This window comes from Macrosteles quadrilineatus, unplaced genomic scaffold (assembly GCF_028750875.1).
Source record: "Macrosteles quadrilineatus isolate MER2022 unplaced genomic scaffold, UCM_ALF_1.0 Scaffold_9__3_contigs__length_116548681, whole genome shotgun sequence".
NCBI classification, from domain to species: Eukaryota; Metazoa; Arthropoda; class Insecta; order Hemiptera; family Cicadellidae; genus Macrosteles; species Macrosteles quadrilineatus.
In genome coordinates this window covers 7,283,181-7,311,147 of record NW_026542602.1, presented here as the reverse complement: position 1 = coordinate 7,311,147, position 27,967 = coordinate 7,283,181, and the positions used below count along the sequence as shown (strand labels likewise).

Genomic DNA, 27,967 nt, shown 5'->3' with positions numbered 1-27,967 from the left:
ACGACTATTTATTTCCCTAGATTTTGGTGCAGACTAAAGCAATTTTTAATATACTAATGGTGATATCTTGTGTTTAGGTGTAAATGTAAAGACTGGAGAAATATTCCCTGCGACATTCCCAGACAAAGGTCCAGAGCTAGCGTTGCGCAGTGCTCGTCACCTGACGGGAGGTCAACAGGTAATATTTTAGTTCTTACGCTAAAAGCTACAGACGCCAAGTCAGTGGTAGTCTTATATTTGGTCATATAGTTGGTATACCCACCATAGTTGTTATGATTGTATGGCTAAACACAATGGTCTATATACAGTAGAACTTTGTACAATAAAACCCATTTTATCCACACACCGTTAAAATAAATACCATGTTAACCAAAAACTTAGAAAAAATGTAAATTGATAAATAAGACAATAGGAATTATTGTCCATAGTGGTGCCAGTTTGGCCAACAGAATGTAATGGAACCAACATCAACGCAGATTTCATATGGTGATAAGGATAAAATTTAAAAAAAAACTATCGGATTTTTTGTAGTAAAATAAAGGCAAAAAATGACTGTTATAAGTTGGATCTCTTTGAACTAAAATAGCTTTATGTTTCCAACCATTGGTTAATCAAATATAATTTATCCTTGACATCCTCACTCCCCTTAATTTTTTATGATTAGTGTCTTGCTGTACTGTTAATTTTAGTCCATATTGGACTCATTCCCACTCAGGTAGGTCTGTTACCCTCACAAAAAATCCATGATTTATGTAGTTATTTTTTTCATGCATTCACTGCAAGCAAGAACTACTTATTCATTAATTAAAACGTTTTCAGATTCTGGACATTTACGACTGTAACCTGGGTCTGCTGAGGATCGGCCCGTTCAACTACAACCCTCTGCGAGGAGTGGATCTGTGGCTAGAACAGCCTGACGAGGTTATCTTGCAACACCTGTCCACCACCCCTGACGTCGAACCTCCACACTTCGTCATGCATGTATGTATTCCATCAATCCAAGTTGAGTTGCAGATGTTAATGATTATTGGGGAGCGGGCTGGAGTAGTGGTAGAGCACGGGACTTCGATCCCTGAGATCCTGGGTTCAAATTTGCCAAATCACCATTGGATTTTAAATTTTAACTAATTGATGATACCGCAACCCTTAGGTCTAGCCTAAGGTATTGTGAAAAAATATCCGGGGCTAGAGCCTCCCGTACTAAAACAAAAACAAAATTCTCATCAGGGCAAGTAGGCTTAAAGGGTAGGACGAGTATAGGACTAATACTTGTATTTCAATCACCCGTAAACAGGATACTTTTCGTCACACTACCAGCAACAAATTTTTAAGAGATTTTGTTGCTGATATTGTGCTGAAAAGTATCATGGTATTGTACTTTCATTAAATTCTATTGTTCTTGTATCATAAACACCTACTTTTTGTCCTTGTAGCGTAATATACGAGGGCGGTTTTTAAGTAAGCGCCGTTTTAGCATAAGAATCTGTAGTTTTCTTAAACGCCGCAACAAGGTTCCACACCACTTACTGGCTTCGTTTGGCCATTTTTTTTACTCCATGACTCATTTCCGCACTTTGCCCTCACTCATTTTATTAGGGCCATAGTTTTCTGGCAATGAATATCGACATTACTGACCTTATCTCGCACGTGACAGGACATTTAAAGGTTTAAAATATTTGAAAAACACACAGCGAAGAGTACATATCAGCTACAGAGCTGCAAATGGTGTTATTCTGTTATGAAATTATGGTTGTAGGTGGCAAGGAGTCTTGTTGTGGCTTACAAGCGAACTACAGATCTATACGCTAAAACGGCCCTTACTTAAAAACTGCCCTCGTACTATTGTATAAGTATGTTCATGACTTTTTCTACTAGCATTCCTTGTGTAAGCTTCAACAATTCTTTTAGAACACTGCATTATTTTGTATGTATTTTTATTTTTCAGATTAGAGCGACATTAAAGTACATACAAGACAATCCGTTCCCCGCGGTCACAGTTTTCCGAGACAATCGACCGCATTACTACAGAAGAGACGAACACACAGGGGCGTGGTCTCCGTTCCGGTACTGAGACCCCTCCAACGCTGAGCAAATCTACGATAATCAAATATTTCTAGGGAAACGTACTCCTGTCAGAATCGATGGTGCATATCGGCTGGTATACTACACATCTGCCTTCTTACTAGATTTAGTTTATCATTGGATGTTATTCCCATTGTTAGAAGCCTGGAGATTTAGTTAGCACAATTGTCACCAGATTGTTAAGGTTCTTCGTAAAAAAAAGTTGGAAACTATGTAACATACTGCTCAAAATAAAATACGTATCACAATCTTCTCGAAAGATCAAAATCAAAACTAGAATTTGTATATGATAATAATGAACTTTTTGAGTGTTTACAGCTTAAATGTTTAAATCTTTTATGAAGTTATACATAAATGAGATGTTCCTTGTTATTCAACATTGTAAATCACAAGTTGCACCTCTAAGTTAATGATTAAAGTCCATAAAGGCTGTGACCTTGGAATAAATACAATGGATGTCAAGTGATGAAATGTGCCATTCCACTAGTGAACGATCACTTGCCATAGCCAAGTGACGGGAAATATCACTTAGGCTAAGTCGATGTATATAACTTTGTAGATGGTGGATAGAAGACTTTGGTGTGCAAGTGATTAATATTTTATCTGGAGTCTTAGATAAACTCGGAGACCAAATTTGTGATATCTCCTATATGGATCAGCTGAGTGGATTACTTGCCTTTTGACCAGAAGGTTGCCGGTTCGAACCTAGGTAATGTCATAAGATTTTTGAAGCTTTGAAACTGGACACAGCTGTCCTTGATCCTTAAGCTTTATAAAAGGTCCTGGCTAAAAAGAACCAGCTGATCTTGGTAACAATTAAAATTTGTTACTAGTTTTTAATTGTATGAAGGAAACGTTATTGTTTCACTAGTTTTTATGTTAGAACGCATCACTGTTTTCATATCCACCGTGTAGACATTAGTAGGCCATTTCCTGAATCAGATTTTCTATAAATAATGTTGTATGATAAGATTTTATATTTTATTAATAAGTGTAAAAATCAAGCTATTGCTCTTTATCAATTATATGTTAAAAAATAATGTTAGTTTTAAATATTTTGTTATTACCTTATATGTAATTCATTTTTGTTGAATAGAGATATTAAACAGTTTTATTTATAACGTTGATATTTTATGGTACCTTACTGTATTGGAAATTTTAAAACTGTGAACAATCCTTTAAAACATTGAATTTTAACGAGGTTAAAAATTAAAATTCAAACCTCGGGGTTTTTTTACGAGGTTAACTGTAAGAAAGGATCATGTGGTCCTAATTGTTCGCCTCAATGAATAAGTATTTTCATTCATTCAATTTTCTTGAATTTACACTGATAAATTCTCTTAGTACTCTCATTATATTGTGAAGTGTGAAGATTATAGGGTATAACACTGCAAAATGTTATTTCAAAAATGCAAAGTACAGTAGATTTTCCCTCATTTGGACAGCCTATGCAAATTCTTGCACTTGCATGCCATAGCCACATAAACAAGAACAAGACTCCTGTTTCCTTAGCATTGTACATAACATTAAAACTTTATTGCTGTATTCCTTTTTTATGATCATAATTTTGCACAAATAATGTGTGGTTTGAAAAAGTATACAAGTTCTGGTAGTTTGTTGTGACAAGTTTTCTGTCCTATGAAGTACTAACGAGAAAGAGTCTAACATAGAGATCAAGGTCTTCATGTAAACACAAACCAAATATTTAAGAAACTTAAAAAATGCATATATTTACAAACAAAAGAGTCTTCCTTAATAAAATGTGTGAAAAATACATGGTGGATATAGTTATAGTTCATTTGCTTTTAAAAGATTATTTTTAATCTGACAAAGTAATACTGCAACGAACTAACGTTTCTCAATAGAAACAGATTGTTCTTCTCCATCACACTTAGCAGTGCTGACAATGAGACAAAACCGTAGCCAACCGTAGACAAAGCTCGAGTAAACGAAGAACCTCCACTTGTGACAAACCCGACGATACTTCGACTTGAAGAACATTTTACACTCTTTATTTCACTTGGTAACCAAAGTTCTCGCATTAATTCAGCTTGTTCAGCAACGATGGCCTCTGTGGGTCGTTTCTTAGTCTTTTCCTTTGAAAGAAAGATTCCTTTATCCTCCAACTGACGTTTTGCTTTCAGCCTTTTTCTCCTCAAACACTTTAGTTTCTTCAAATGATTATCCCTCTCCGTTTTCCTCCGTTCCTCATTCTTGTCTTCTCGAAGTGGCTCTACTGGTCCTCGACCTGATTTATCCTTCGTCAACTTCATGTCCTTCTTGTTTGCTGCACAGATTAAAGCACATTCTTTTATCAAACCTCTCCCACTCATTTCGACGGACACTTGGACGATTCCGCAAGATATATCATTATCACTGAAGCTACAGGTTGTGACAGGTTTGGTCTTGTTCAACAAACAATTCAGGTACTGTAGCTGTAGTCTGTTTCTTATCACGTAAAAACTTGTATTTTCCGTTGAAGAAGACCAGTCTTGAAGCAGTATTGTCCAAGGGCTGTAGAATGGAGTGACAACTCCGAGCTTGACGTAGTTTGGACGCTTGTCTGGAGGTAACCTACAAAAGTGTTTGTTGATTAACGGTGTTATCAATAGAAAATTAAATTGATTAGATTATCAGAACTCCTATTGTTTTTACAGGAAAAAAAGAACGATTCCAGGACAAACATATATGATTTATTAGGACACTAGGGTCATATGAACTAATAATAGTAGTTCCATGCTGGAATAGTCAAGGCCTTTAGATCGTCTGAATTAATTAATAGAGGTTTAAATAAACTAATTACTGTAAAAAAAATCTTTGTAAGTTTACAAATACTACAACTGTTTCGTGGAAAAAAACACATAACTTTTAACATTTAAAACTGATCTACCACCTTTTGTAGTCTGAAGTAATGTGTAAACTGGTTCTGGGTTAGGTGAAGGTGAAAGATAAATGTGATTGCACAGGAAGTGTCTATCTGTCTATCATTAGACTTGTACTGCATGGTGAGTGTGAGAGTATAGTTTGTACCTACCGGAAGTGTTTGTCCTGAAGCTGGGTTCTCCTCAGCTGAGCTAGACTCTGCCCCGCGGCAGTGTCGGGAGGTAGGATGGGGCCTGAGGCTGTCTCCAGGGTGAGTCGCTCAGTGTCCCGCAGCCCCCCTGCCCAGGCCCCACGATGCACCAGTCCTAGCCACAGCGGAGCCCCCCATCCAGCCGGGGCTATCACGTCCCACCCACAGCTGTAGCCTAGATACAGATACAATATTGATCACTGTGAACCCCTACTTACCTTGTTAGGACCAAAATTGGATGTGTATATTGTCATTTTTTAGCAGTTTAATGTGATAACCACAATCAGTCAGTACTGTCTCCTATACTAGGTATATTAATAAGTACATTGCTAAAGAAAATCAATATCCTATTACTAGTAATCGTATTACTGGCCAAGTCAATTAATGCAAATACGAAGCAAGGAGTTACAACAGGATTACATCCTGGTACGGTAGATATATTTGTGCAAAATTTCACCTAAGGTCCAAGAGTTTATTACGTAATGGAAAAACAGATGAAAGGATAAATAGATTAAAATATACTAGACAGATGGATGATATAAATGGATGGATATCACATAAATATAAACATACTACACTGACCTCGTCGTACGTCTCTATCGCCAGGAATCTGCACCAACAAGACTGGCAGGTGACTCACATGTTGTTGGCCGAGCCACTCGACTGTCGAGATGCCGGGAACGACAGCTCGCGACCTCAGGTTATTCAGCTCCGCGATGGCCATCTTGCTGTGGCTCACACAGTCTCGCATTTCCGTCACCCACAGCGGACTCTGGCTACTGAGTGCCGCAGGGACCGTGGCGTGGACACTGGTGACTAACACCAGCAAGTTAGATTAGGCTGAGAGAAGTTAGTTTTGGTATGGGAATGGTTAGGTTATTAGGTTGATAGAGAGAATGATAAGATTAGGCTGAGAGGTTAGGATTGGGTGGTAATGTGTTGGTCAGGATATAAAATTCCATCATGATAATTTTTTTGTCAAAAACCTTTAAAATGTGCTGTTACTAGTGGAAACATTGTTTTGTCAAGGTCAAAATTCTCATATACTAATACTGAGCCAAGATAACTGTACGTACAAAACAGCACTAAATGTACAGGTTAGTTTAAGCCATGTTTGTTTATACAATAATGGATGATTGGAATAATGGATTAGCAGCAAGTTTGCAGGACAATTCAACCCATACAAAGTTCTATTTATTTTTGTCATGAAACTCTTTTGTGAGGAACATATTATGACTAAAATATTGAATTTGTTTGTTGATATAACAAGAAAGTAAGCCAATATTATTTTAACAGCAATTTAATACAAGTTTACTGTCGTAAAGGATAAGAAGTCTTTACAAACCAACCTTCTAAGTTCACAGCTTTGGTTCTAGAGGACGGCATTGACAATCGAGGATCCATCACAGTAGCGGCAAGAATCATCCTCGGAGGAAGTTCATCCGCGGAGTTGACATCTTTCAGCACCTGTTCCCAAAATGTCTTTTGCTGCCTCAAACTGCCCAAATTCATTTCACTGTAAAACTCTTTCAGCCAAAACGACCTAAGCTTACCGCTGTCGACTTCCATTTTGTTTTCGTCTTCCCCAATAAATTTATCGATATCGACAAATCTCAGAGCTTCCGTAAGTACAACTTGAGCTAGCGGCCCCGTAAGGCGAAACCTGTTCAGAGTGTCCTTCAGTAAAGTCATAACTACAGTTTTGTTGGTGTATTTGGGTAGTCTACCGACATTTTTAGTTTGTAGCTTGATCATTTCTACATTAATGGCTTTCTTTTCAGTCTCATTGGGTTCCATTTGATCATTTTCTACGCTTTGAAATTGAAAAACTAAAATAAGTTCTTCTAAGAATTCTTTGTAAAAAGCAGGGTGACACCAAATCCAGATTGTTTGAGAGTTCTCGGTCACTTCTGGCCGCCACATGAAGTTCACCCTTCCAATTGCATGGAAAGGGTAAGCTCCATGTTTGAAGGTCATCACACTGCCCTCCTTCGTCCCCCTGAGAGTTGCTTTAGCCGCGAATGTCAATCCACATTCTGTGCTGGTTAGTTGTCTCAAACCGTTCAGGATGTCTTCTTCTGATCCTTTAAGCTCAATGCAATTCAGGTATGACATATCCTGGGAAATCAAAGTTATTTGTTAGTTTTACCAATAGTTGGGACCAAGAAAGAAAATCAATTTTGGATGGAAGCATTGCATTAAAATGATTTTTTTGTGTTTATTTACAAATGTATTAATTAATTTTAACATTTAGTGGATTAGAAAATGTTGTTCTGTCAAACCGGTCTTGACTATTTAATCAGTTAAGTTTTTGAACTACTTTTTGGAAGCCCCCCTTTGGAATCCCCTGGAGAGGCAAAGTCGTGTCTTAAGTGAGTTACAGCAGCAATCATACAACAATCGTAAAAGGTCTGCAACTGCATTTGAAATTATTTTTTCTACCACAATGTAAATGACCAAAATATAGCTTTTGATTATGTTAGGAGAGCAAAAAAACTGTGAGCTAATGTTTAAATAGAAAAGCATTCAAAAACCAAAACAAGCAGTAGGTTAATGTAACTTGGTTCATTAATATGAGAATCATTTATTGATAATCTATGTTAAAACCAATTGATCAAATCATTCTCATGAGTTTATTTTGACAACTTGAGGTAGAGCCCCCTCAAGATCAGGAAAAACAGAAACCTTCCCTTACAATACAATATCCACAAGTTTCACAGCGATTGGATGAACAAATAATTTGTTAATCCTAAGCAGAGTCAATTTTGGATCCAGATACCATTTGTTGTTGGGCTATAAATTCAGGACGCTATCTAACAAAAGATTTACAGTAAAAACACTTTTTTTTATTTGTAAAGGATACACAAGCATACATACATTTTACATAAAAGATGTAGGAGCATAAACCAAGGAAAGACTAACCTATTTTTCTCTATACTAACCTGTATTAAACAGTGTTTGGCAGTGGCCCGGTAACAGGCTCGGTACGCTTTGTCATTGGGGTAGTTAGGAAGTTTGTAGCCCCAGCGTTCCAACATGTGAAAACGTTTTGCATGCCAGATGTGGGTCTCCAACCACGCATACTTTCTCTGTCTCCTGTTGTATTCTTGGAGCAAGTTACTCGGCCGACGACGAAACTTTCTGCTAGGTCGCTTCCCCTTGACTGGCAACCCTGACTTCTCTAACTGGAAAGTTGCGGAATTATTAGTTTTACCAAATACAGTGTGATTTTAGATTAGAGCTTCAAAGTATGTGTTGTATTTAATCCACAATCACTTGCTCCAAAGAAATAAAATAAAATATAGGCTATGCCCGTTCAAATCTGTAGAGTTATAGCCATGATCGCTCGCTTTGGAAAATCATTAGGCTATTGTGGTTTTAGCAGAAAACTTCTGCACTTCATAAAAAATGGTCACTTTTCATGGCTGTTTTTGAATAATTTCATGGGTTGATACAACCAACTGTGGACCGAAGGTAACTGTATACTCGGAATGTAAAATTGAAACCTTGCTATATCTACTTCTTTGTTTTAGATTTTTTTCACATATAGGCCTACAATCACAAAAAAAGAGGGGACAGAAACTTAAAAATTTGGTTCTATAGTTTTAAATTTACTGGATGAAATATTACACATCTTACACTAAATACGAAAACCGAATTTAAATGTATATCTTAGTGTTTTATACTAAGTTCCTATCAATTCAGGTAGGTAGATTGTTTAAACTTATTAGGCCATTCAGTACAATATATAATTTGCGCTAACGAACAATTGAGGATTATTTTTCTACTTAGTCGTTCAGTTAAGTAATGCTCACATAAATTTATAATGTACAAAACACTTAAGAAGTAGATAGGCCCTACAATCAAAAGAAATTATTAAAAATTGTAATTTTATTAATAGGCCAAATCGTTAGGGCCTATTTCATTCTTAGGTGTTTTTAAATTATTTATGTTTTACCTGTGCCAAATGAACGTCCCTCAATCTTCTCGGCATACGCTTCACATTGTGACTCATGGCTCGCCTTCGTAGATGTCTTGGCATCCGCTGGAACGCCAGATGTTTGTTTTGAGGATCCTCTGTGAAATAAGGAAGTAAATTGATTGGTATATTACAACTAATGAGTTAAGAAACTTCTTTCAAAACCATTAATTAATAGATTTTCTTACCTACTCAGTTTTTAACAGACATTATTTATTAATTTCTCACATAATTTGAAAGAAATCGGGTTTGATGATTTCAATATTACCGATTTAATTTAAGTCTTAATATAATACGAGAGGTCGTCCAGTGGTCGAAACTCGACCAAAAATATGTACTGTATAATGTACTCACTTATCTATTTTCACCCCACACTGTAAATAAAACATGTGATTGGAGTTTCCTCCATTTGTTTTGATTTTCTGTTTATATTTCGTTGTTATTTCGTAACCAGCATAGCAACGCATAAGATCCATGTTAATTTTTTCAAATTTTTAAACTCATTTGTTGTGCTTATCTTTGAGCCTATTTAAATTTATAAAGGGATTCTGCACACCTACAGGAAAATAGCTTTCCAACGGTATGCGTAGATTTTCCCTACGATTCACACGAGCTGAGAAAAAAGGTTTTAAAGAAACATGCTTGCCTATTAATATATAGACGAGAGGTCGTCCAGTGGTCGAAACTCGACCAAAAATGTCCAATGTACTGTACTCACTTATCTATTTTTACCCCACACTGTAAATAAAACATGTGATTGGAGTTTCTTCCATTTGTTTTGATTTTCTGTTTACATTTCGTTGTTATTTCGTCACCATGGCAACGCATAAAATCCATGTTAATTTTTTTCAAATTTGTAAACTCATTTTTCGTGCTTATCTTTGAGCCTATTTAAATTTATAAAGGGATTCTGCACACCTAGAGGAAAATAGCTTTCTAACGGTATGCGTAGATTTTACCTACGATGCACACGAGCTGAGAAAAAAGGTTTTAAAGAAACATGCTTGCCTATTAATATATAGATAGATAGATATTTGATCTTTACCACTGTTCATGAAAGTTATAAATAAAAGAACGTATTACTTATGTAATAATGAACTCTTAAAAATTACAAGTTACGATTTTGTGTACCTAACTTACCCTAAATTGAATCTTATTACTTGATACAGATGGGAAAAACTGCCAATGAAAGAGGAAAGTTATGGAAAAGTGGGAGGAATATTTTAGTTAAAATTGCAAAAAATGATGAACTTCAATGCTGCTGATCAATACTTTATTATATTTTTCCTAGTTGGAGAACGACTTTGAGTAGGTTCTCTCCTCTCGAAGAGTCCAAAGAAAGGATAAGTAATAGGTGGTGAGTATGATGGTGATCGGCTCTTGCTATGTAACTTAAACTCGTAATTAAATTGAATATAAGAGCTGGTCTAGCAGCTTTGATTATAGCCTATTCTTTCATCAGATTTAAAAGAAAGTTTTTAATAGGTACAATTTTGGGGGGAACACTTTGATTGTGAATATTATACCTCTACACAACTACACAGAAATTATTAAAAAGGTGAATACCTACTCTGCATTTCAGACAGCTTAGTTTTCTACAATATCTCTCTATTCAGTTTATATTTATCTAGATTTACCAATTGCTTCGGTAAGTGCTGAGATCTCTTGACTCCTGGCATTTGCGAAGTGCAGAATACTAACACGGGAGGGGAGGCATGTCTGACCTCCAAGCAGTTCATCGTACTGCTCTCGAGGAGCCTTCATTTCAACTCCTGGTGTAGATGATGACATGGCCGACGTTTCTTGATACTCTAGTGAATGGAAAACAACATTTATTTGATTAAGTTATGTTGTGTATTTTTATTTAACTTGTGATTTGACAATAAAAACGACAAAGTTGCCTTTAGCAAACATTAGGGTCAATTGATATGGATTAATAGAACATATGTTAACTTACAAATGCTAACAATAGAGGCAATAAACTATAACAGTGATACTGATGAAAAACTGATAGTTTAAGTACTGGTAGGCCTAGCCTACTTTATATTTTATGAAAGCTTTAACTTGGCTTGGTTAACCAATAATTCCAATTGATTGATAAACTGCCATGTTCTGAAAGTGGATAGGCAACTGATCTCAAAATACCTTTTTAGGCCTAGTCCCTACTTAGAAACTTTGTTACTTACTTGTGTGAACCTGGCAATAACTTGGCAATAAGTAGTGCGCGCGCCACAAAAAATCTATTGCTGGCCGTTTTGCGGCAAAATACGTCCGCGATGCATATTACCGATGATGCCAACAGATAGAGGACACTTTAACGGACACGACAGTATCAACATTATGTACCTGGGGAGTAGTATAAGGGGGGTAAAATCGGCAAAAAGTAGTGCGCGCGCTACAAAAAATCTATTGCTGGCCGTATTGCGGCAAAATACGTCCGCGATGCATTTTACCGATGATGCCAACAGATAGAGGACACTTTAACGGACACGACAGTATCAACATTATGTACCTGGGGAGTAGTATAAGGGGGGTAAAATCGGCAAAAGTAGTGCGCGCGCTACAAAAAATCTATTGCTCGCCGTATTGCGGCAAAATACGTCCGCGATGCATATTACCGATTATGCCAACAGATAGAAGACACTTTAACGCACACGACAGTATCAACATTATGTACCTGGGGAGTAGTATAAGGGGGGTAAAATCGGCAAAAAGTAGTGCGCGCGCTACTTTTTGCCGATTTTACCCCCCTTATACTACTCCCCAGGTACATAATGTTGATACTGTCGTGTCCGTTAAAGTGTCTTCTATCTGTTGGCATAATCGGTAATATGCATCGCGGACGTATTTTGCCGCAATACGGCGAGCAATAGATTTTTTGTAGCGCGCGCACTACTTTTTGCCGATTTTACCCCCCTTATACTACTCCCCAGGTACATAATGTTGATACTGTCGTGTCCGTTAAAGTGTCCTCTATCTGTTGGCATCATCGGTAATATGCATCGCGGACGTATTTTGCCGCAATACGGCGAGCAATAGATTTTTTCTAGCGCGCGCACTACTTTTTGCCGATTTTACCCCCCTTATACTACTCCCCAGGTACATAATGTTGATACTGTCGTGTCCGTTAAAGTGTCCTCTATCTGTTGGCATAATCGGTAATATGCATCGCGGACGTATTTTGCCGTAATACGGCCAGCAATAGATTTTTGGTGGTGCGCGCACTACTTATTGCTCATTTTACCCCCCTTAACCTACTCCCCAGGCACATAATTTTGATACTGTCGTGTCCGTTAAAGTGTCCTCTATCTGTTGGCATAATCGGTAATATGCATCGCGGACGTATTTTGCCGCAAAGCGTCCAGCAATAGATTTTTTCGGGCGCGCGCACTACTTATGGCTGGAGTTATTGCCAGGTTCACACCAATTTGTTACTTACTTTTTGGAATAGAAAAAACTGTTTCTTGTAACTATTCTAAAGAGGCACCACAGCTTTAAATTAGCCATTCGTTACACAGCTAAATTTTACAGAAAGCTAAGAACATTTTAAATGCCATAAAGAGTTTATAGCCTAGGCCTAGTAAAACTAACAACCATGTTTATAAGTAGTAGACTCAGTATAAATGTTAGGTTAGTCTTTTAATAATTTGAGTACCTATATGAATACAAATACCACAAAGACTTACACATAAAATAAGAACTTTCCAAATATTTTAGTGTTAGGATAGGCCAACAAAAAGCATAAAATCTAATAAAACCTTTGACAAACTAGGACAACTAAAATCCATTGTTTGAGGTTAGGTTTTAGGTTGGTTTAACAGGTTATGTTCGTCTTGGACAGCTCGAGCTCGCGCGCGCTCAGCTGTACAGAAAAGCCAAAGCAGAGCAGACGCCGCACGCTGCCGGTGCCGTGAAGTTGAAGTAAGAAGGGGAAACAGGAAATAAAACTAGAAAGCTTTTCTTTGAAGTTTGAACGATTTGGTTTTCAAATCAGAGCACTGCAGCTGCAGAAATAAATTAACTTATCTACAGTAGTAACAGTAATTAATTGAGTAATTGAATATCTTGTTAGTGAATTTCCGTAAACGGAAGAAGCTACTGTATTACCAGTAAAATAATACAAGTTTATTTCATTTAAAAATAAATGTGATTTTATTTGGCCCATGCAAAATGTGTGTTAATCCGTCTGAATAAATGACTTAGACTATGACCATATGTAGCACGGAAAGCCTGGGTTCGAATCAATTTTTCACATTGATGGCTTTTAGCGAATTTTCCTATAAGGAAGTAGCTATTACCGTAGGGGGCACGGTAAGACTTACCCTTGGGACCGATATACTTTTTTCATTTTGATGCCCCTAGAGTTACAATTTGTTTAAATTTCTATTTATGTTTAAATAAAATGTTATTTATATGTATACAGTATATAAAAGACGTCCATGAACGTGATGCAATGAGTCATTTTTTACAGATTTTGATAAATATTTGCTTGAAACTGTAGGGCGGGATGAACTAGAATGAGTTCGGACCATGGGAACGGTGTTTCTTTATGGGGTAAAAATTGGGTTTTCTCGTTATTTTATGACCCTCAAAACATTCAAAATTTCCAATTTATCTTTACCATTTTAAATAGCTTAAAATATAATTTAGCATATTGAAGGAATTTTTTACGGGTATTGGTTATCCGGATATTGGTTTCCATGATAGTCTAAAATTAAATGTTGTAGTTTGCTTGTTTATGTTTATACTTTTATAAAACTTGGATAATTTATAATATATTTATTTTTCACTTTACTAAAAGGATACTGGCTCAGGATACTACTTTGTTAGGAAGTTAAAGCACATACAGCACATGCAATTCTTATCAAAACCATTCCAGCCGTTTATATAAAAATCTGATTTTCCACTATTTTTATTTGGGTTTATGAATAAATCACCATGAAAATTTGAAATAAAAAATAAAAACTGCCTATTGGTACTGTAACAGAATACAGAGTAATTTATTATGTGATACTATATGGATAAGCACATACCGAATTTCATAAAAATCGGATCACATGTAGCTCTGCAGGCCTACACATCCATACTTCAAATAAAATTTGATACCATCAACACACAGACATCACTTCGAAAACCACATGTTTGGGGTTCAGTGTTTTTCACACTCACCCAAAACAAAGATTTCCGATCCTAAAACTCAAAAACTTGACGTAAACAATACCTGTCCTTCTCCTTAAACTATGTATAGGGGGAGAAAGTAAAACATAGTTTTTGTTGTAAACACCCAATTGTTAAATAAATTTCGATTGGCATTCTTTGGATTGTTGTACATTTTGGACTAAAACACACGTTGAAAACTCCGGTGTGTGCGTGGTTTAAAAAACCGACCCGAAAAGATACTGCTGAAATTCTAAATAATTTGGGAAAGCTAATTTTGTTAAATACTTATGTTTGTTTGAAAACCTTAGTAATAAAAATTTACTTTTATTTGAAGCATTCTCTACTGTCCAGCAATGAAAAGATAGTAATTATTTATTTAGGTTTTACGTAGAACAAAACGGGATCTTCATTTTCTTTACGGAAAATTTAAAACCGCGTTCACACCGATGTTTACAAAAGTCCAAAGAATGCTAGTTTTGTCGGGATGTTTTCAACGGGTTTTCCGTGATTACAGCAGAATCTAGTTTTCTCTCAAATTTGTAAACAGATTGGTTTGTAGTAGTTTTTAAATGAAAACTTATTTGTGTCGGCGATTTAGGAACGTCTATTCGTATGGCAGCAACCCAATCAACGCCTTCCCTGTTTACTAGAATCAAAGGCAAATTGTAGAACTACACAGTATAAATGAAAATGCAAAATCACTCTTTTCCCACGTGTCACTCTCATACGTTTACTACTCATTATGGACCTATTCCGTTATTCACTACGGTACTACTGCATAATTTGTATCTAAATACATAATTGCAGTTTTAAGCTGTGTCCTGGTTCCAATCCAACTTAAAATAATCTATTAGATAATGATACAATTATTGTCAGAAAAAAATATCGTGGAAGTAAATTAACTAAAAGGGCCCATTACTGTGCATTCGACTGCCTGCGGTGGCCAGTATATCAATGTAGCTCCTGGAGTCATTTTGAATTAATAAAAAAAATTAAAATCCAAAATGTATTTGAGCCCAAACATATATTAATCCAACCCTTTTAACACAAAAACGTGAATAAAGAATCACTCCAAACTTCCCACACCTCTTTATCCTCTTTTCTTCCTGGGTTGCACAACCTTAAACACATTGGACAAATCAAATCAACTAAGTATTGGGTCGAGGTCTGAAACCCCGCAACACCCTCAGGTCTGATGACAAAGACAACTTCTATTGGATTGTACCTCTGATATCACACGGCTTAGACTAGTGATGGGAACTATCCGATAGAAACAAACGATTCATCCGGTTGTTGCGCGCCAACCGATTCATCCGATGGTTACTTTAATTTTCATCCGGATGAACCATCCATTCTATCACAGGTGAATCAGCCGAATCAACTATCTAGTCTGTCTGTAAACCACCCGTTCCACGTTTTCATTCAATTGTAAAACTATCCGTGTGGCATTTTCGTTAGTTTAAACTATGAATTAGTCATTTGACAACTGAAACTGTTCTTTATTTAATGGTGAAATTGTTTATTTGCCCGATGAGTTAATTTGTTTAACTTATTTTTCTACAAAGGGATATTAAATGGGTTATTTATTCATCCATTATCAGGTGAATCATCCAATCATCTGCTCATGCTCAGAACAACAGTAACTTAAATGCATTTGGGCAGATATTATTAATTACGTAGTTTAAATTATGAAGACTTTTTAATTTGTACAAACAGCTTGTTACCTTTTTGGCGTAAAATTATTACGTGAGTAATAAATATCCAATATACCGAGTGGTCATAATTTAGACACATCAAAATATTAAAATTAAATAACCAAGCAACTTAGAAAAAAGGGAATTATCTTCTTAAATAGTGAATAACAAACCTTAAGGAAACATTAATTATTTATTTTAAATAATTTTAAACTAATGAAAAATAAATAAATATATAGAATAAAAATAAAACAGAAGAGGCAAGTAATTTTTTAACAATACATATTAGTTCTTTAATCACGCAACACATATTATTAATTACTATTTGTTGATGATCTATTTGTTCATGCACGGGTAAATCCTCCGAAACATGGCGCTGGATAGGACCGCCAAATGCCAACATAACCAAAACTATCTATCTGATCAGGCGCGCGAACTGATGGTTTATCCATTCGTTCTCTAGTTGGATAGTTTTATCTGTCTCCGAAAGCAGCACGGACGCTCCCCACCCCACTACACTCAAAACCATCGGATGAATCATCCATCTGAAGACTATCGGATGAAAGCAAAACCATCGGATGAAACATCGGATGGTTGAAATCAGTCGTTTGTCCCATCACTAGCTTAGACGGCACGCAATGCCGGGGGTATATAAACTGCCCGCGCACTCCCCTCCTTAGGTTGATAGGTCCGGCTTGCTTGCGCGGCCGAATTTGCACCTCAAAGCTTTGGAGTTTGTTTCCACCGCCTGGAGCTTAGCCTTCGTCCTTCTTCTGTCTTCGGGAATCTCAGCCTTAGTCTTCGAGGAAATTCGAGTGTATCACCATGATGCTGAACGACAGCTTCGTCTCCCAGCCTCTCGCCTTCAGAGGGTAAGATTGACTTTGAATCTTGGATACATGTTTTTTTATTTGTTTTTTTTATGACTATACTAAAGTGTTGGTGGATTTAATTTCTGTACGGTGGACATGGAAGAATTACTGATTTTTGTTCAATATAGTGATGAAAACGACAACGTACATTATTTTTGAGTTTGGTCCAGTCGAAAAAAATTGAATTTGTAATTAGCCTTCACATACAGTCTGATTTCACAATTTCCATTGACCTTTTTTAACTACAAGTAGAGTCATCATTAGTAGAATCTGGAGTCTGTTTATATGTGTGATTAAGCCAGATTTTTATTAGCCATGTTCATGTAGTCGAATAAATGTTTTTCCTTATTTCAAAGAACATTTTTATAAATACTGAATAAATTATACATTAAAACGCACCCTTCGTACATTGAATGAAAATTTAACATTAAATCGTCTTGAATTTTGAATATATAAATAAAAATATACAAAGTAAAGTTTACACTATGGTAAGAATTGTAATTAATTATAGGTGTATAATTTATTTATTTCTCATATATTTGGCCAACTTAAATTCAGTGGATGTGCTTTTTAGCGAATTTCCCTATAGGGAAGTAGCTATTACCGTAGGTGGCACGGTAAGACCTAGACCCGAGACCGATTTACTTTTTCATTTTGATGTCCCCAGAGGCCAAAAACACCATTCGTTCAAATTTATATATATATATATATATATACGTCCGTGAACGCGATAACTTGAGTAATTTTTGTCCGATTTTGATGAAATTTGGTTTAAAGGTGTAAAGTGGGATAAACTTGAATGAGTTCGCGAACCAGCACGATCGGACCATGGGAACGGGGCTTTACGGGGGTTTTTATGGGGTAAAAATTGGGTTTTCTCACTTTTGACCCTCAAAACACAAAATTTCCCAATTCCTCTTAAGACCTTTTTAAAGAGCTTAAAAAAACAAATAATTTTGTACATAAAAGTATTTCTGTTCGATTATTAGTTACCGATAAAATTAAAAAAATTGTAAATTTAAAATTACCATGTTATTCTTATGGAGAATATTGTCAAATGTTGTAGTTTGCTTGTTTATGGATATTTTTTTATCAAATTTGGCAAATTTATTTATTTTGTACTAAGCAATCAATATTTTACTCAAAAACACACTTTATTAGTTTCCTTGTAGCAGCAAACCTAGGTACTCGTTAAACCTAATGTTATTAAAATATATTTAACTGAAAATCAATTCAGACAAATGGAAATTCGCTTAGTCGGCAGGTTTGCTGCAGCGGGGGTATTTTAATAATAATTATGAATTGTATAAATAAATAGTATATAATTTTAAAGGGGCATTTACAAAGAGAAAATAGTGCATATTGTTCTACATTTTTCCAATAATTTTGATAGTGTAGTAAAAATATGAAAAATTGTTCGTGTTTGTTTAAAAATAAAAATAAAAACGTTACATCATTGGAATTTTGTACAGTATATTTTTCCTACGAGACACAGCGCAAATGTAAAATCTGTAAGCTGAGCGGGATATTTACAACTTATCTGCATTTTAGAAAGTCGAAATAATATTTGTAAACGAAACAGCATCAATTTAAGGTAATATCGATTTATATAACACAGTATTAATTTTTTTCTCCATGCAGTGTAATAAGATTTGAATAAATCAAGAACTCTTTGCTTTTTGTATTAGAGGCTTTATACTTGAATTGTTAAAAGAATTATCATTATTAAAAAAGTATTGGCACGAATATCAATTTTAATGTAAACTCGGTTTACTCTTTTTTGGGATTAAACTTGTTTTCATAACAAGGGACGTATTAACTGTAACCATTAAAATTATTATAAAAGTAACAATCTTGATGTTCATGACATAAGTCATGGAATTTTGTGCAACAAATTAGTCCTGTAACCCATAGTCCACTATTTTCCTATAATATGCGAGTATTTACTTGATTAGTTCTTGGATTTTTTCATTATCAGCAAGTTTGGTTGGTTTGGTTAGGTTACGACAGTTTAATTTTATAATTAAAACATTATAAAATTGAATTTGAGGCATTTATAATTTTATTTAATGATCAGAACTATTTTTTCGATTAATAAACCTTCATTGGATTTTTTCATTATCAGCACGTATGGTTGGTTTGGTAGGGTGTGACAGTTTAATTTCATAATAAAACATTATAATTGAATTTAAGGCGTTTATAATTTTATTTTATGAACAAAACTATTTTTTCAATTAAATAGTAAACCTTCATTATAGTCAATCAGAAGCCCCCAAATGACACTGTTGGCAAAACCAATCCTGAATAACAATTTGTGCGAGAGGGGCAGTAAACCTCCGCCGTGAATGGACTTTATGAAAATACCACCACTTTTCTTTTTTTGAAGGGACTCTATAGTTTGTACCTGATTTGATTACATTGAATGGTACCCAAATTGATGATTGGTGTGTTCTATCCAGGGGTATGATGGAGGAGGAACACATGCTGGGATGGAACATCCCTCCAGAACACGCTGGTCTGGTACACCCTCACTGGAAGCAGTTTCTCGCCCCGGACCTCAGCTCCCACTTCATGTTGGCGGCCATCTACTCCATGCTTATGATAATGAATACATCGGGCAACTTCATTGTGATATACCTCTTCTTCACGTAAGTATCAATTAGTAGACTTAGCTAGTCTTGTCCAAGGCGGTATTTTACCTTGCCGACAGATTTCCTCCAGACTTGCCAATCCGCCTCCTCCTCTTACTTTTCAGTCCTCATCTTATAGCTTTGGCCCTCCTGGTCATCTATTCTTGGGAGTATTTGATGATATTGTCTTGATCAGGAATTCGTCTTCTTTCCTTAGTACATGTACATAATTTCTCAATGTCATATTCCTGCTTCTTACTTCAGCCACAATGTCCGTGTACGAAGACATTTTTTATGTTTGATTTTCAATTCTATACCCTTTGTTGATAATTACGTTGTCTTTGTATGTGTTTGTTGTTATATTGATAATTTTACCTCCTCCAAATCGTTAACTAGCTAATTTGAACAACATTAATAGATTTTTAAATTCTAATTTCTTTTACCGTTGCAAAACACGATCAAAACTACTAGTACTTTATGCTTTTTGGGTCATTCAATAATTAATTTACTCTGAGATTATTAAATACTGGCCACTATATTATCCAATACTTAACCTTGAATACATTACTTTGATCATTGAATATTTCTTCATGAGGCCATTACTCGAATCTGAAACTATCAAATACTTTACTTTGAGGTCGGACAATACTTTTCTCTGTTGGTCCAATGCTTTACTCTAAAATTATCCAATACTTGACACTGAGATCATGCAACACATGAATCTAAAACTACCCTATGCGTAGTAACTCTGAGTATTTTTCTGCAGCACGAAGAGTCTGCGGACGCCGTCCAACGTGTTTGTGGTGAACCTGGCCATCTTCGACCTGTGTATGATGCTGGACATGCCCATGCTGATCATCAACTCGTTCTACCAGAGGCCTATAGGCTGGGAGTTCGGTTGTGATATGTATGGCTTGTTCGGCTCCATCGCCGGCATCGGCTCTGCTATCAACAACGCCATCATTGCCTACGACAGATACAGGTATGACCGATTTGGAAGGGTACATATCAGGGGACAGTTTTATGTAAGATGAAATTTAATTGTGACATGTGCGTGTAGTATTTGTATATGTGGTTAATTAAAAATACTGAACTTAAAGGTATATACAATTTGAACATTTCTCCGCTATTTACAGACAAAACGTAAACAAATTGAACTTTACAACTTACTACTATGTATATTGAACACAAAAACTCAAACTTAAGTCGGTACTATTATTATCAACAATTTATATATGCTACTGTATATGAGGCAGAGGTACTCAGTAGATCAGTATTGATGAAGCGGAAATATACTATTCCGTGTTCTGTCCATGTTATGGACTACGGTTGAATGTAAAATCAAGAAGGAGCGAAAGATTTGACATATTGACAAAAAAAATGTCGTGTTTTAGTGACATGTTTTATGCTGTGATGCCCCCATAAGAGAATCATTTTATAATTTCCCAAGAGTTTGGCATTGCCTTTACTTACGTTTTAGCTTTTGACAGTGTTCATAGTCTTGTTTCAGATATATAATTATTTGTTGAATAAAAACTTTTCATTTTCAAACTATTAGAGTTTACATTTGTATTTAATCTATGGACTCTATTCGCAGGACTATAGCGTTCCCTCTGGACGGGCGGCTCACATACAAGCAAACCCTGCTTCTGGTGCTCTTCGCTTGGGCCTACGCGCTCCCGTTCTCAATCTCCCCTATCAACAACTACTGGGGAAAATACGTACCTGGTAAACTAATTGATTAACCACATACGTAAATAACCAAATATTAAGCGAGTGAATTTTATCATTGAATTTTGCATACTTAAGTTGGCATGCCATTAAAGTAAAACAGCTACAGGCAATGTTTTACCTAAATTGAACATGGTTAAATACTCCTCTCATCGGGTGTGCTAGTTTAAACATTCATTTTCTCCCTTCAATTGAATCACTATGAGTCCCTACAGTTCACTATAAGCTGTCATTTCAGTTTGGCTTTGTTAAAAGGTTGTTGTAATCGGCAAAGAACTGAATTAACTTTTTAAACAAAACTATGAATTTTTAACATGGAAATGTAAAGACTCAATAGTAGAAGGTTTTATGTACATAGAGAGCTATGCACATTATAGGGAAGAAGAAACATGACCTATTTGAAAAAGCCTTAACTTGATTTTCGAAGCAACATTTACATACGTAGGTATCTTAGGTACAAATAGATAGTTTAGATTTAAATTCATTTCAGTACTCTATTCCAAGAGTCGAGTAGCCGCTCTAATCGTTAGAGCGAGAGACTTCCGTCCTTATACAGACCCTCTGGTTCAATTCAATTCACTAATAGGTTTTTCTGTTGCCTTGAACTCCTGTGGCACTTTGTATGAACATTTAATGCTTTCAAAAGAGGACGGTCCCAACCTCTTGCGGGTTCTTGTAGATATGGAGGGGATCGGACACCACACCCCTTGCACTAAAGTTCGAGACGCTAACAACCTTGAGAAAATGTCGTGATTATGTGGTTCAAAACCCACCATAAGCTGAATCACCTAGGAAAACTATCTCTTAAATTAAGTGACTTTTTCTGTAGGTTTATCCAGAGGAAATATGATAAATGGAGTGCCTCTCCATGAAATACGATATTTATTGTTCAATAAACTAATTTTGTTACAGAGGGCTACCTGACGACTTGCTCGTTCGACTACCTTACTCAGGACGAGAACACTAGAGTGTTCGTGGGCTCAATCTTCGTCTACTCCTACTGCATCCCGATGTTCCTCATCATCTTGTTCTACTCGCAGCTCATCGGACATGTGAGGCAGCACGAGAAGATGCTGAAGGAGCAGGTGTGTTGAACTATTTCTTCCTAATGTGTAAATTTTCAGGCTTAACTTTGCTATGCAGTCTCGTTGTTAAATGTTTGTATTGCCTTCTAGCCTCATCTTAATCCCACGAATGCTAAAACAGTTCTTTTCAAGTATGCTTGCTTATTCTGTACTGAACTGAAAACCGCTGTTCTCAATACGATGTGTGAATAAATTATATTTAATACCCCTAACAGCCCTTTGGATGCTGTGGTCGAGATATCTACATGGACAATCTATACACAATACATTTTCCCCCTTTAGATATTGATTTGATTGAGACATAGAAGATTTTGTAAAGGTTTGTTTTATTTTTTCAGAACGATTTGTTGATACGTTATTAAAATTTTCTTAAACTTGGTACATAAATTCGTTACCTCAAGTATTTTAAGACCAGTAAATTTTTGGCTTTATCATTTACTATTTTGTGTTGTTTCAGGCCAAGAAGATGAACGTCAAGTCACTATCCAGCAACCAAGACGCTGCTCAGAAGAGCGTCGAGATTAGGATTGCAAAGGTATTAATTACTTTTTCATACTACTACAATTTCTGTTAGTGTACGGGGTTTAACATAGGGGGTCAACGAGAAATTTTATTCTTTTATATACATAGCTTTACCAAAAATGAACAGTTCTCTGTGAGCAAAGTCCTTTCATATTTATGTCTCCGATTCTCTTTAGATGGGAGGGACCTCGTATTATACCGGTATACACCCAAATTTAGAGCAAAAATACGATGTTAAACAAACATAATGCAGGCTACGTATACTTAATATTTAAAGCGTTGAACGCTTTTCCACAGAAATAAGTTACAGAAAAAAACATTCAATGGTACACTTTAGTTGTGTCTCCTACTGGTGCTGGTGTCTGTCTATTGGCAAAGTCGAACACCGCCCCCTCATCCTCATGCACTACAACGCTATAGATGACGATGGAGATGAAACACCGTGTGCAGTATTATTTCGGGCTCTTTCATGCTCGTCAAATGTATATTTGCACACAAAAAAACAGAGCTGAAATCTCACTGTCGTCCCATAAGCTTATTACTTCTGTACCTTATCTCTGTGAGTCTGTGACTCTTCACGTAATAACTGTCAATGTTAGCACTGTTACTAACAGATTATTGCTCTGTCTAGTTGATCGGTTTTCTAATTCAAACTAATCGTAAGTTACTTTTAAGGTTGCTTTGACGATCTTCTTCCTGTTTGTCTGTTCCTGGACTCCGTACGCTCTCGTAGCTTTGACAGGGACCTTTGGTGACAGGTGAGTTTTGAAAGTTTTCTGGTGAAATTGCTACGCAGTTTTAAAACAGAGCTTGTTAATATAATCTTTGTTTTAAACATCCCACACTTTTTTGTTTTCTATTTAGCAATTTTCATTGGGGTTTCTTGGTTATGTATTACGTTTTTGAAATACATTTAATTAACGTATTGAGATTATTATTATTCATGGGGTTCATTTGAACGAATAAAGCTGTCTTCATATTTATAAGGGTAGATTAAAATGTTTGGCTAGTCTCAGGAAGAGGCATGGCTTCGTTCAGGCGTCCATGGTACAATCTAAACCTTCAATGCATCATAGGAAATTATAATTACTTAAAGTTAAAGCTCAATGGCCCCAGCGTTAATTTCACGTTAAAGTGTATCCAAAGGTACAACAAAGTTAAACCAGGTTAAAAATGCAGGTATATTAATGTTAGGTTACATTTTAATCTGATTAAAAACTTATACCTCATGTATTTGCGTACATCACTTTATACTTACGACCAAAACAAACTTGCAGGTCTATCTTGACGCCGATGGTGGGAATGATCCCTGCTGTCTTTGCTAAGGTAGTTTCGTGCGTTGACCCATGGGTGTACGCTATCAACCACCCAAGATTCAGGTAAGGATTGTGTTACAGGATCATTTTGTTTTGTACCAGGTGACGTATTATAATTATACTTTTTCTACTTAATTGATGAACGTATGAACTTTTAGGAACGCAGTTGTAGTTTGTTCGTTTGACCTGTGAAAATGGGAAAGTAAGGTTTAATATAGTCAGGGGATACTGGGGCTAGCCAGAGGTTGCTTCAGTGATAGACTAGTGCTTCATGTGGCCAGTTTCGAAGTAATATCAGATTTCTCAACTCAACCTTAAATGCTGCAATGTCAATAGAACTACCTTTTCCATATTATTCATTCTGATAGCCCCTGGACTACGGATAATGACTTTATAGTTAAAGTTACCTTTTCCATCCTTTTCTACTTATACTTTACTAAACGAATTAACCTGGCAACAAAGATAAATACAATAATCACATCACTGCTTACTGCTCATAAAGAACCAAGAAGACTAAAACCATTGACTTTATCTAAAGTCAATGCTAAAACGTAAAGAAGTTCAGCTTCATAGTAACACTCTACGCTAGCCAGCTGTGTAAATTAGAAAAAAACACACCACCTCTGTTGTCTGCAGTGATCTGCGAGTGACAATGACAAACCCAAACTCAACTGTGACAGTGTCAGTGTTTGTTTTGTTTTTAGAATTTATTTGGAAGTGACTTACTTTCGTAGTTGTTTCATGCATTAAGTTGTTAATTATTATTAGATTTTTTTACCAACAAGCTCTTTAATTGTTCTTGTTCATTGACATTTGTAATCGTAATATAACTTATTCTGTGGTCTGGTTTAGGTTATGAAACGATAAGATTTTCAAGGTTAGTTTTGTATGAAATCTTATCACATGAACTATCTCAAATGTTATGAAGATTTTTGGCTCAGCAATCAATTTAATCTTTAGGCCATTAACATCAAGAAGTGTCTGGCCATCCCTAGGGACGAATATTACATGTACTAGAATACGAAATACCTTCAAACATAAAGTACAATTACACTCTACAATGGTTAAACATTTGAATCAGGAAGAAGCTACAAATATTGATTTGGAATTGTTCAATGATTACAAGTTTAGTGTTGATCAACTGATGGAATTAGCTGGATTAAGCTGTGCAACTGCAGTTTATCAGTGTTACAAAGCCAAACCTCGGAAGAACGTTTTGGTTTTATGTGGTCCTGGAAATAATGGAGGGGATGGTCTTGTTTGTGCAAGGCATTTAAAGTTGTTTGGGTTTGACCCTGAAATTTACTATCCCAAACGCACAGATAAGGAACTGTACCGCAACTTGACCCATCAGTGTATAGAAATGGGAATTATATTCGTTAATGCGCTTCCAAGTTTGGAGAAAATCAATATGAAGTTTGATATCATAGTAGATGCTTTATTTGGGTTCAGTTTTCGTCCTCCAGTTCGTTCTGAGTTTGTCGAAGTTCTGGATTCACTTAGGAAAACTTCCGTACCTATTTGTAGCATTGATATTCCAAGTGGATGGAACGTTGAGTCAGGTCCACCTTCTGATGGGATCCAACCCGAAATGTTAATATCACTCACTGCACCCAAAAAATGTGCTGAAAGGTTCGAAGGCAAATACCATTATCTTGGAGGGCGGTTTGTGCCCCCCAAACTTGCTGAAAAATATCAGTTGCAATTGCCTCCTTATAATGGAACAGACTGTGTTGTTGCTTTGAAACAATAGAAATGTTTTACCTACCAAGAGAGTTTGCATCTACAATGCTTCAGGGGTTACAGGTATACATCATACATTACAGGTTTACATAATACACACTTGTTGTTCGCTTAGTACTGACTGAAATAGGCTAGGCCTAACTTTATTTTAACCACTCTGTTAATTTGTGTTTAGCCTACTTGGATTTTCTATCAATTAACTTGATCACATCTTCTATGGTAAAATTTACTCATTTTTTAAAGATATTTGGGTCTGTGTTGCATTTCAAATGCGTTTCGGTTATGCCAGCTGAAATTGTATCCATGAATCCTGTTCCATGACACAAACAACCAGGCTAACAGCACACCCTATATTCTAATTACTCATCACTCATCTCTTATAGAATGGTGAGCCTTTACCCCATCCTCATAAAATGTTGTTTAGATATTCACTATACTTCTATCCTGAGTAGGCCTAGGCCTATAGGATTTTCTGTGAACTGACCATTTGTACCTAGAGGCATACACTTGCATTTGACCTCACAATGTGATTTTCACAGAATAATTTGGGTTATTAACGAGGTTATGTGGTTGCAATTAGTTGTTAGGCCTACTTACCATTCAAAGTAATGCAATAACAATTTCTTTTGTCTCTTATACTGTAGGCTTTAGCGCAACATCTTGTTTCTATAGCTTTGTAACACAAGGTTAATTCTTTGCCAGCGTTCACATTCTGCCAGAAGGAGAATCTTATACAATAATCCTATAATTTTTATCAATTTTTGGATAGTGGTGAGCGTTTCCACACAGAAAAATTTAAGATCACACCACTGCACCTCAGGGTCCAATTTAAATTGATAATTTTAAAAGTGTTGCAATTACTTTGGTATTACTTTCCAGGGCGCAGCTCGCTAAGAAGTTTCCAATGCTTGGGGGAAGTGACGACATGGTATCCGACACTGTGTCGGTGGCCACAGAGAAGACTCAAGCTTCCGACAGCGCTCCAAATGCTTAAACTAATGAAGACACTGGCCTGACATTGGACTTGACTAAGGATTCAATACATTAGACTGTCAGTGACATCAGTGAATCATTGCTACACCTGTACAAATGACTTTTTGTACAAGATTTTAGTCAGTTTCGGGATATTGACATTACTTTCCCTTCACTAATGTCACTGAAAGCCTAAACGTTACTTTTTTAGCTTCACCTTGTATAGCCCTTATTGTTTTGTTTTTATGTTTCATTCATTTGCAAACACAATTTGCGATGTAAAATTGAGATGCCTAAAAGTTTCTCTGTGTGACTTTTTTTCTATGTTTCATTTATAAAATACAATACCTGAAGCAAGTTGACTAAAGTTTTTTTAATTTTTGATCCCAAACCACATGACAATCTGGAGGACTTATTAAGTAACTTACACTTGCATTAAGCGTAGAAAATACATAAAACGACCAGGTCAATAGTAGACATTTGAATACTCCTAAGAAGCTGTTTACAATATAAAGCGAATCTTAAAAAGGAACATTAATTCCATAATTTGTTGAACTCTGTCAACTGTATTGAGCCATATTATCCACTAGCACCTTAGCCTATGGCATCAGCATGCAAGAGGTGTCCACAGTGGAAATTGACGTTTAAAAAAAATATATTTAGTCAAAAATAGAAATTGTTTTTCCAGGCCTTAAAACCAAAACTAATTATGTAAAGCTGACATAATTGGTCAATTAATTATGTAATTGATCATAGTGATCGTCTAGAAATCAGAAGGTTCTAGTACGACCCATAGAAAAATCGGAAGCTTTTTGATGGCGCAAAACTGGACTCAGCCGTTCTTGATTATTGGATATTCAATAAATGATCTTGGCTTTAGAATCTTATTAGGTAACAAAGCTATCACCTTGTCCATTCAAACAGTTGTATTTACCTTAAAAAATGCATGTATAGGGTATAATAGTAACATTAAAGTAAAGAATATGAACCAAATATTTGTATTGCTTTGTAATGAATTTGTTTGGTACACATAACTATTTCTTTACAACATGTTTTAAGAACACCTCATGTACTTAAACAGAATAACTTAGTGGCAACTGATAAGAAT

At 35.9% G+C, this 27,967-nt stretch overlaps 3 protein-coding genes across 7 annotated transcripts in view; 2 read left to right on the top strand and 1 right to left on the bottom strand.

Moving 5' to 3' along the window:
* The window catches only part of LOC129003979 (protein N-terminal asparagine amidohydrolase-like), a 44,322-nt gene extending 41,119 nt beyond the window's left edge, over nucleotides 1-3,203 (top strand). For all 4 annotated transcript variants that reach the window (XM_054432340.1, XM_054432339.1, XM_054432341.1 and 1 more), the window contains 3 exons: nucleotides 78-178; nucleotides 820-981; nucleotides 1,946-3,203. In XM_054432340.1, the coding sequence (XP_054288315.1) occupies nucleotides 78-178; nucleotides 820-981; nucleotides 1,946-2,071 (389 nt within the window). In that variant the 3' untranslated portion in view covers nucleotides 2,072-3,203. The remainder of the gene's footprint in view (nucleotides 1-77; nucleotides 179-819; nucleotides 982-1,945) is intronic.
* A 609-nt stretch (nucleotides 3,204-3,812) lies between these two features.
* Nucleotides 3,813-12,952, bottom strand: LOC129002601 (ribonucleases P/MRP protein subunit POP1-like). Its single transcript, XM_054430527.1, has 8 exons — nucleotides 12,821-12,952; nucleotides 10,772-10,945; nucleotides 9,114-9,232; nucleotides 8,098-8,340; nucleotides 6,505-7,273; nucleotides 5,738-5,971; nucleotides 5,117-5,330; nucleotides 3,813-4,656 (listed from the first exon to the last, which is right to left on the bottom strand). Exons 2-8 carry the CDS (start codon nucleotides 10,923-10,925, stop codon nucleotides 3,888-3,890), a joined length of 2,502 nt encoding a protein of 833 aa, XP_054286502.1. The 5' UTR covers nucleotides 10,926-10,945; nucleotides 12,821-12,952; the 3' UTR covers nucleotides 3,813-3,887.
* A 3,703-nt stretch (nucleotides 12,953-16,655) lies between these two features.
* LOC129004134 (opsin-3-like) lies at nucleotides 16,656-27,225 on the top strand. 2 transcript variants are annotated; one of them, XM_054432567.1, is made up of 9 exons: nucleotides 16,656-16,860; nucleotides 19,320-19,508; nucleotides 20,257-20,472; nucleotides 21,088-21,218; nucleotides 22,134-22,306; nucleotides 22,764-22,841; nucleotides 23,504-23,586; nucleotides 24,106-24,207; nucleotides 26,767-27,225. In XM_054432567.1, the coding sequence occupies exons 1-9, from the start codon at nucleotides 16,814-16,816 to the stop codon at nucleotides 26,879-26,881; spliced, it is 1,134 nt and encodes a 377-aa protein (XP_054288542.1). In that variant the 5' UTR covers nucleotides 16,656-16,813; the 3' UTR covers nucleotides 26,882-27,225. The 2 variants fall into 2 exon arrangements, 1 of the variants encoding a protein (XP_054288542.1); XR_008491678.1 differs by lacking the exons at nucleotides 16,656-16,860; nucleotides 19,320-19,508; nucleotides 20,257-20,472; ... (3 more) ...; nucleotides 23,504-23,586; nucleotides 24,106-24,207 and adding an exon at nucleotides 24,805-25,950 and having other exon boundaries at nucleotides 26,767-26,904.
* Nucleotides 27,226-27,967: the final 742 nt, after the last annotated feature.

Bases quoted from the DNA above. Each gene is read 5' to 3' on its own strand.
- LOC129002601 (XM_054430527.1), bottom strand. From the start codon at position 10,925: ATGTCATCATCTACACCAGGAGTTGAAATGAAGGCTCCTCGAGAGCAG. The intron at 9,233-10,771 runs GTAAATCTAGAT...CTTATTTCACAG, and splicing joins AGCACTTACCGAAGCAATTG to AGGATCCTCAAAACAAACAT. The intron at 5,972-6,504 runs GTTGGTTTGTAA...TGCTGGTGTTAG, and splicing joins CAAAGCTGTGAACTTAGAAG to TCACCAGTGTCCACGCCACG.
- LOC129004134 (XM_054432567.1), top strand. From the start codon at position 16,814: ATGATGCTGAACGACAGCTTCGTCTCCCAGCCTCTCGCCTTCAGAGG. The intron at 16,861-19,319 runs GTAAGATTGACT...TGTTCTATCCAG, and splicing joins CAGCCTCTCGCCTTCAGAGG to GGGTATGATGGAGGAGGAAC. The intron at 20,473-21,087 runs GTATGACCGATT...CTCTATTCGCAG, and splicing joins ATTGCCTACGACAGATACAG to GACTATAGCGTTCCCTCTGG.